Source organism: Peromyscus californicus, unplaced genomic scaffold, assembly GCF_007827085.1.
Source record: "Peromyscus californicus insignis strain IS unplaced genomic scaffold, ASM782708v3 Scaffold_3__1_contigs__length_106647218, whole genome shotgun sequence".
NCBI classification, from domain to species: Eukaryota; Metazoa; Chordata; class Mammalia; order Rodentia; family Cricetidae; genus Peromyscus; species Peromyscus californicus.
Window position 1 is genome coordinate 88,652,077 of NW_026294551.1, and position 8,802 is coordinate 88,660,878.

The window sequence follows — 8,802 nt, forward strand, 5'->3', positions numbered from 1 at the left end:
CTCCTGAGCCATTTGGTGTGGTTCCCCTTTGTGGCCCAATCCCAGGGGTTCCGATGGTGGGCAGAGGCTGACAGGTAAAGTAGCTTCAGTTTCTTTTAGGAACACTCCCCTCTGAGACGCTGACATTGGTGGGTGGGGCCGGTCTTGCCATCAGCTCCTGAGAACGGAGTCCAGAACCTCCAGCTGGAATTGCCCCCCACCTTCCTCATCGGAGGTCAGTTCTCTGGGAGCTGATGGCATTGTATTTATGGGGTTCTCTGCTTTGAGCTGACCTCACTTGGCTCCACAGACAATATTTGCTTTGGGAAAGAATTAAACACTTTATTTTCTATTTATTCACTTTTTATTTAGAAATAAAAGTCATTAAATGCTTTTATTTCTATTTATTATTATTATTATTATTTATTCAGGGGCAGGTTGTCGGACACAAGTGCCTTCCAGGCTTGGCAACTGTCTTGGGAGGGGTCCCATTTGAGACCCAGCAGCTCCCACAGCCTTCCTCTGCCCAGTCCTGCTGGCCTGGCCTCTACACTCTTCTAGGGAGCCAGGCATTGCCAGGCAGGGCGGCCCAGTGGATTAACTTCTTTTTCCAGCTTCAGAAAGGCCCAAGGGTGCCCCGGGGACCCCAGTAAAATGCGGACCTGGGGGTTCTTTGAGCGCATTCTGGGGCCGGAGTAGAGAAACTGCTAGAGGAGGCTGAGGAGGGATCACAGGTTCCCCAGGGCCTTGGCCCTCTCTGGCCCTGGCATTTGCACTCTCTCGGTCTTTCCAGGCTGTGCTGTTTGCTCTGGGAGCACTTCCTGTTGCTACCTGCTCCTCCTGCTCCCCCCTCCAAGAACAGGGCCCTAGCATTCTGCCTTAAGGAGAAGGAGGGCTATTAAGTCCCCTGTGTGGCCTCACAGTCTCTGAACCTCAGGGAAGCCTCTGTAGAGTCTTTCCCCAGGGTCACCCTCAGGGGCCACTCAGTATAGACCGGATCCTGGGGAGTCTGCTTCTCTGTCCACTCTTCACCATGTGTGTTTATTCACTCATCTTCCTGCTCTTCACCACGTGTCAGCCCTGCACACCCATTCCCACTGTGGAGGCTACGGCCTCACTTTCCTCACGCTGAAAGATGGGGAAAGGCCGGAATAGGCCCCCAGGGTTTTATCTCCTTTGTCCCCGGGCTGGTGTGGCTTTGCTTCAACTGTTGCCTCGAAGTACATGCAGCTGCAAGATCACAGAGGCCTAGGAGCTCTGCGAGCAGAGGCTGGGGCCAAGCACACGTGGTTACCTTTCATTTGGCTTCCATGTTAAGCAGAACATGGATGGAGCAGTGGCAGAGGGCCAGCGTCTCAGCACAGCTCCAGGGTGGGCAGTCACCGACACAAACCAACAGTTTACATGAGCATCTCCTGGCTTCCTCCTGGAAAACTGCCTCTTGGCCTGAGAGGCTGACAGTTGTGCCACATTGTGGGTGAAGGTGCCTGAATATTTCCAGGGGGCAAAACTAAGCCCATCTCACGATCTCCAAACTCTCAGACCCTGGCCTGGCAGAACATTTTGGTGAAAGAGATGGTCAGTCACCACAGGACCCCAGCTGTGCTGCCCACCCTTGGCTTTAGCCCCAGGCAGCTGTCTTCACACTGCTACCAAGAGGAGTCCAGCTTGCAGACCTGGGCACAAGAGTATCTCAGCACACTCACATCCCAGAGGACAACATCAGAGAGGCCTGGCAGGACCAGGGTGCTACGGAGGCACTCAGAGCCTGCTGGTCTGCATGAGCCCATTGGCCTCACAGCTGCGTGTGGGCAGTGTGGCCTGCAGCCGCCCACTCTTGTCCGGCTGTGGTTCTGCGACCTCTGCATCCTCCATCCCGTATCCTCTACGTAGGCACAGAACCTTCCGGAAGCTCTGGCGGAAGTTATCAGAGAGAAAGCCGTAGAGCAGGGGGTTGGCACAGCTGTTGGCGTAAGACAAGACCACCACGAAGAAGTAGAGGCCAGCAGAGACAGGCTCCTCAGGCAACGTGAAGGCCAGGTTGACGATGTTGACAATGAAGAAAGGCAGCCAGCAGCCCACGAACACCAGCACCACCACCACCACCATCCGAGTCACCTTGCGCTCTGAGCGCCGTCGCCGGGAGGAGCCCACACGCACACCGGCGGCCTTCACCTTCACCACAATGAGCAGGTAGCACAGACAGATGACCAGCAGGGGCCCAAAGAAGCCCAGCACGGACGTGTAGGTGATGAAGGCCGCACCCCACAGTTGCACAGGCTCCGGCCAGCTCAGGTTGCAGGTGCCCCAGCCCTCCTGGACATCCGCGAAGACCAAGAGCGGCAGAGACATGAGCAGTGAGAAGACCCAGACAGCAGCGCTGGCCAGCTTGGCTACCCGGGGGCGACGCCACCGGGCCGAGCGGAGAGGGTGGACCACAGCCAGGTAGCGGTCGACACTCATGACCATCAGGCAGAAGATACTGGTGAACTGGTTGATGCCATCCAGCGTCATGACCAGGCGGCACAGGAAGGAGCCAAAGGGCCAGTAGGAGATGGCGTTCTGTGTAGCCAGGAAGGGAAGCCCCAACATAAACAATACGTCAGCCACAGCCAGGTTCAGGATGTATACGTTCGTCACTGTCTTCATCTTGGCATGCCGCAGCACCACATAGATGACCAGTGTATTTCCACCCAGCCCCACCGTGCACACCAGCAAGTAGAGCACAGGCACCAGTATCCCCGGGGCTCCCATCGAGGATACTGGGCCCACCAGTGACCAGTTACGGTTACCACTGGAAGCAGCCGAGGCATTCCAGCTGGGTGTGGAAGCTGGAAAGAGGGGCTCCATGCTGCCAGCTTCAGGCCAGTTACCAACCCCTCTGTCTCTGCAAGAGAAGAGGGTACCATGAGTGGACACATTCAGGCATTCCTTCCTCCAACCATCCCCAGCCCGCCCGCCCGACGGTGGTGGGTAAACACCATTAGTCATGTTCAACTTGGCTGGGAATCACATTAAGCAAACTGTGTGGAAAATAAGCTGGAGAGAAAGAAGAAGCCACTGTGGGGACAAGAGGATGGGTGGTTCAGTGAGCCAAGAGGGCCATTACCTATCAATACTGATGCTACAGTGGCTGCCCTGTGACCCACAACCTATGACTCCCCTAGCTTGGCCTGCTATCCAGCACCCCCTCTCTAAAACCTCTCAGAGCCCTGGAGGGCAGCATTTCAGGAAAGTGACAGAAGCTCAGTGGGTATCACTTCCCCAGGGGTCCCAAAACTCTGAGGAGAAGTGGCCAATAGAGAAGGGGGGGGAGGATGAGATGCCATGGCTGGGGTAAGCCAGTCATACCCAACACATGTGGCATCTAGGCCTGCTCTGCCAATAAGTCCAAGGTTATTGGGGTGGGGCCTTCCCCGAAACAGGAGATCCTAGGGAGTGCTGTTCCCAGTAGACAGTTTCCACCCCTAGGAGGGCCTGAGCCTCTCTGAAGCAGCGGTGACCCCAGAGGTCCCTGTACTATACAGTGGCTGGCCCACTTCTCACCCCTGAGTCCACCTGGCTGAGGGTGCTGCCTGCCCTGGGCAAAGGTCTGTCTCAGCAATGGCAGCTATCCTTAAGGCCAGGCTTACCGCACAGTATGGAACTGGAAGGTGCCTAACGCTGGGAGGACAAACACATGGAGCAGATGTAACAGGAACACATCAGGCTTCGGGCATAGCATTTGAGGGGGCGCACAGCCCACCACGTGGCAGAGCCAGGCAAGCAGAGTGAGGACCCGGGGCCAGTGCGTGGGCTTTGTGGAGAGAGCAGAGAGGCAGGTGTGGGAGGACAGTGCCTGACAGATGAGTGGCAGGTGCATACACTCTCACTGGCTTCGTGTTTCTTTGTGTTTCAAGTCTTCCATAAAAGCGAAGATGCCCAAGAAGAAATAAACACCTCTGTTGCTGGGGGAGAAGGAGATGGGCAGGACTGATGCCTATGGTTGGGCAACCAGCAAGGGACTGAAGTACCTGGAGGACACAGGCCAGGGACAGGCCCTGGGGAGGCAGGAGCCCTCAGCCTGAGCGAGGGGGGCAGGAGCCCTCAGCCTGAGCCAGGCTGTCCCCTAGCTATGCTGCCCTCTGAAACCTGGGCCTGCTCAGCTGATCTGTAATGGCCTGAGCCATAGTAGACATGGGATACTCCAACAGCCGTCAGGGCAGGACCTAGTTGTGGGGTGACCAGGCCCAAGCAGAGGCAACTGCAATGTGAAGAACAAGGAAAGGCAGGCTGGAGAATGTGGATCCTAAAGTGAACAGCAGCAGCATCAAGAAAATGAAAATGTTCCTCCCCACAAGCCAACGCACCGAAGTCCAAGTTCTCAAGGCTCAAGGGTGCTAAGGAATATGACCTGGAGAACCAAGGAGAAGGGAACCAGCAGTGGATCATCTGGGAAAGGGGAAATAAAACAAGATGATTTAACTAGTATGCTTGGAACATGTTTCAGTAAGTGTAAGATCTTTGAGTAAAGCATGGATAAAATATTATAAGGAGTATGGAGTAAATAGAGCAGGTTCCCCTACTTTGAAGTCACAGAACTTGGGTATGAAAAATACAGTCATTTTAGTGCCAGGAGAGTCGGCCCATCTGTTAAGAGTGTAGACTGTTCTTGCAGAGGACCCAAATTGGATCCCCACACTCATGTCAGGTAGCTCACAACTGCTTGTCACTCCAGTTCCAGGATCCTCTGGCCTCCATGAACATCTGCACTTACATGCACATAAGCACACATAGACACACATAATTTAAAATAAAACAAATCTTCAAAAAATGGAAAATACAGTCATTTAAATAAACAACAACAAGTCCACAAAAATCAAGACTAATTCTAATCTAGATGGTGTTGAGGAGAGAATTGGTGAAATAGAAGACACTGAGGGATGCTGAGAAGATGCAGACATAGAAGCAACAGGAAAAACAAGCAGGAGCCACAGGACAAAGGGGAAGGATGAAACTTTATCTCTCCGAGAAGATGCTAGATGCCAACTCCTGGCTAATCTTGTCTTCAGTGGATTAAGTCACAATACACCAGCATCACCACTGAGCCGCAGAAAATCCTGAAAAGTATCAGTAGGACACATCATGGAAACACCACAAACAGTGGCAACGATAATACTATTCCATCAGCAAAGATAAGGCAAGAGGTACGTGACAAACCTTATTTAATAAAAAAAGAAAAGAAAAGAAAAGAGAAGAAAAGAAAAGGCCAAAGGTGGGGCTGGGAATGTAGAGTGATTGACTAGCATGCATGATTACCTGGGTTCAATTCCTAACAATGCATAAACCAGGTATACTAGCACAGGCTTGTGAGTCCAGCACTTGAAAGAGGTTGAGACAGAGGATTAGAAACCCAAGGTCTTCCTGATGAGATTCTAAGTTTGAGGTCAGGCTGTAGGGCTGGTTGTCTGTGCTTTACCCTGAAGCATCACCCCAGTGAGGCAGCAGGGAACTGCTAGGTACCTGCCCCCCCCTTAAGACCTGGGAGGAGTTGTGCTCCTCTCTCTTCATTACCTTGTGGTCTTGGACGCTGGTGCTGCGGATCAAAGCAGAGCTCTCCTGAGAATGGAGGTGGACCGCGCCCCACCCCTCCTGGATTCTGTGACCAACTCAATTATTCTTGCTGTGAGTTAAACCCTGAATAAATTCCTTCGACCTTCAAATAGACTTCGTGGAATTATCCCATTATCTGGTTCCCCCTTTTCCATTACCAGCCTATGATACATGAAACTTGGTATTAAGAAAGGAGAACGGCTGGAGATATGGCTTTGAGAGCACTAGCTGCTCTTCCAGAGGAGACTAGGTTCAATTCCCAGCACCCACATATAGCTCACAGCTGTCTGTAACTCCAGTCCCAGGGGATCTGAGGCCCTCTTCTGGTCTCTGCACACACAGCACTGCATGCATGTGGTACATAGACATACATGAAGGCAAAATACCCTTACACATATAAACAAATAGCTTTAAAAGACAATGTTAGGTACGAGAGATGACTGTAGCTGGTAAGTGATGGGGTTCCTCTGTTGGCATTGAACCCCTGGTCTGGAAGGGTGTCCCTGCATTGGGGACAAGAATGACTTCAGCTAGGGCCCATATCACATATAGCTTCAGCAGGAAACCATGGGAACGGCCTTTTCTCAGACATTTAGACAGGGGCTTCCTTGGAGGCCAGTAGATGGGACTGCTGATTGGCTCACAGGGGCTAGTCTCAAGAAGTATCTATATGAGACTTTTAAAGTAATGCTCACAGATGCCATGGACCCCTGCAGAGATCTAGCCTAAAAAGGACTGTGGTGCGGCCAGGAGTACTGAAATGTCATTTCACATGGCCAATAGGCATGGACCTGCTGCAGAGGCCTTGGATCACCTCTCCCCAAAAGACTGAACAAGGGACCTGGCAAATGGCTGATTGAAGGTGATGGATCAGCCCCTGAAGATGAGCTGTCCACTGTTGAGGAAAGGGCTGATGGGCTCAGGACCTCCCTAACAGGCTTGGGGTGGCAGTTCTCGAACACATTCTGACCTTAAGTCTGGCTCTGATTTTCTCTACGCTTCTCTGAGGTTTCTCCCTGGCCCATCCCTCCTCACTGCTGCCCAGAGCCCAGGAGTGATTTAGCAGGCCACCAGCCCTTGCCATCTATACAAACACTGCAACTCCCAACCAGTCTCAGAGCTACAAAGAACAAAATAGGCCCTAGAGCTGTGCCTGCCTCTTAGACTGTAATTCTTCAAGAACCGTTTTTAAAAGAGCAATCTTCTTATTCACAAGAATTACATGTTCACGGGAAAATTGCCCCTCAGGCCATTTCCACTGTGGGAGGGAGGAGCGAAGGAGGCGGTTTCACATCCGGAGTCCAGCTAAAGACCTGCTTAGACAACCAAATCCACCCTCCCATGCATCTTCCCCAGCAGGTCCTGGCCCCCACCCCAATACCTGCCCTGTGATCTTGGGGACCTTGGTGCTGCCTTCAGTCCAGGCTTCAGGTGTAAGCGAGTCCATACAAATGTAGAGTCGCCAGAGGGATGAAATGACCGCCACCTTATTCATTTGGAGATGTAAGTGTCAAGTCCCCCACGCCTTATGCTTCTGCCCCCTCCTGCTTTGCTGAGGGTGGGACTGGAGTCAGGCCCCCTCACCTCACCCCCACTCACAGCCATTAGCAACACCTCTCCTGTTGCCTTTCCCCAAATACACTCTGAAAACGTTTGGAGGCAGCTTGGGCCAGGGCAGGGGGAAACTGAGGCAGATTTAGGACCAGCCGGGAAGCTGGGATCGCACAATCCCGCCAAGGAGCTCTCAGGTGGGTCTCCCTGCCCTGGAGGAGGTTATTCCCATCTCCAGCCCATTTCCTCAGAAATCTGGGCCTTTACTTTATGGGGAATCTAATTGTCGGTCATTGGTGCTACTGGAAGCTCCAGTGCATCCCACCTGACCCTGCGACGCGTTCTGTTGCTCAGCAACAGTTCCCATGTCTGACTTTGGGCACCTGGGTTCTGACCCTCATCACCCTAAGTCACACAACGGGTGACAGGGAGGGCACTACACACCAAGGAAAGTTCCAGGACGTTCTTGATCCCACGGATGGGCGGGATGGAGGACCGGTGGACTCCAGGACACAAGTGCCCCTCCCTGGCCATGTGGGGACTCGATTCTCAGAGGGCAGGGGTGTACTCAGACTCCCTCCTCCGCGCAAACAATCGCAGGGACCCCAGATCCCGTAGTGCGTCTATGCGTGTCAGGCCGCAGCCCCATGTCTAGCCCCACTATGCCCGCCACCAGCAGACCCGAATGTGCACGCCGCTGCTTCTCCCTGACCGTCCCCCGCCCCCCGGTGTCCAGCTGCAGACCTCCTAGTCTGCCTGATGCCCCCTCTGCGCCCTCCCACCTTCCCTCCGAGCCCGCGTCTCCTGAGGCCTCTGCGTTTGTCCAGTCCGCAACCCTCCCTGGCACTGGGGGCGCGCGCCACAGAGAGAGGTCGGACTCCAGGGTGCATGAGCAGAGGGAGACATCTGGGTCCCTTGTGGCTTCTAACCTGACCCAGGCACACCGGGCGGCCTCCGGGTCTCCGAGGCCGGCGGGTCGCGAGAGAAAAGGCAGAGGGATGCAGCTCCCAGGTTGGGGAGAGGACGCCAGAGGAACTGGGGCTGAGGCAGGTGATCCCCGCAGATGCCCAGCGGAGCTTGGGGGATCCTGTGCGAGGCAGGCAGGGTCCGTCCGAATGGCGGGACCCCAGGCCCAGGCTGTGTGCAGAGACAGCGGGAGGAAGCGACCGACCTGTGCGGGACAGAGTGCCCAAGCCGGAGACGGCGGGCACCGCGGCGGCACTTCGCAAGCGGGCAGCGCCCTCGGGCTCCAAGAGCAGTGCGCTCACTCGATTGCAGTAGGAGTCGGCGCCCGCCCTCAGGCTAGGGGGAGGGAGAGGGTAGAGGAGATGGAGGGGGTGGGGCGGGGCAGGGCGGGGCGAGCGCCTCGGGTAGGGTGGGGAGGCGGGGTAAGGAGGGGCGAGTTCCCGCGGGCAGGGCGAGAAACGGGGTTTCCGAGAGGAGTCGGGGGTCTAGGCAGTAGAGCCGGGTTGTCTGGGTGGGACCCTTGTCTCGGCAACTTCATCTGCCTAGCTCCCCGTATGCCCCAAGTCACATCTATCTATCCGTCTCTCCGAAACCTTTTCACAGCCCTAGGATGGTTGTCAGTGTCTTAGACCACGCCCCCATCCATCCTCTTTCCAACAACTTTGGGCTGTGACGGAAAGCTTAAGGTTGAAAGGAGTCCCTCTAATGCCTGGA

At 54.6% G+C, this 8,802-nt stretch overlaps 1 protein-coding gene across 2 annotated transcripts; it reads right to left on the reverse strand.

The window, feature by feature from the left end:
* Positions 1-386: 386 nt before the first annotated feature.
* On the reverse strand, positions 387-8,422 carry Sstr5 (somatostatin receptor 5). 2 transcript variants are annotated; one of them, XM_052758744.1, is made up of 2 exons: positions 8,294-8,422; positions 387-2,866 (listed from the first exon to the last, which is right to left on the reverse strand). In XM_052758744.1, the coding sequence occupies exon 2, from the start codon at positions 2,827-2,829 to the stop codon at positions 1,741-1,743; it is 1,089 nt and encodes a 362-aa protein (XP_052614704.1). In that variant the 5' UTR covers positions 2,830-2,866; positions 8,294-8,422; the 3' UTR covers positions 387-1,740. The 2 variants fall into 2 exon arrangements, with proteins under 2 accessions (XP_052614704.1, XP_052614706.1); XM_052758746.1 differs by lacking the exon at positions 8,294-8,422 and adding an exon at positions 8,052-8,287.
* Positions 8,423-8,802: the final 380 nt, after the last annotated feature.

What these genes read in the sequence shown, in the direction of transcription:
- Sstr5 (XM_052758744.1), bottom strand. Translation starts at nt 2,829, where the DNA reads ATGGAGCCCCTCTTTCCAGCTTCCACACCCAGCTGGAATGCCTCGGCT.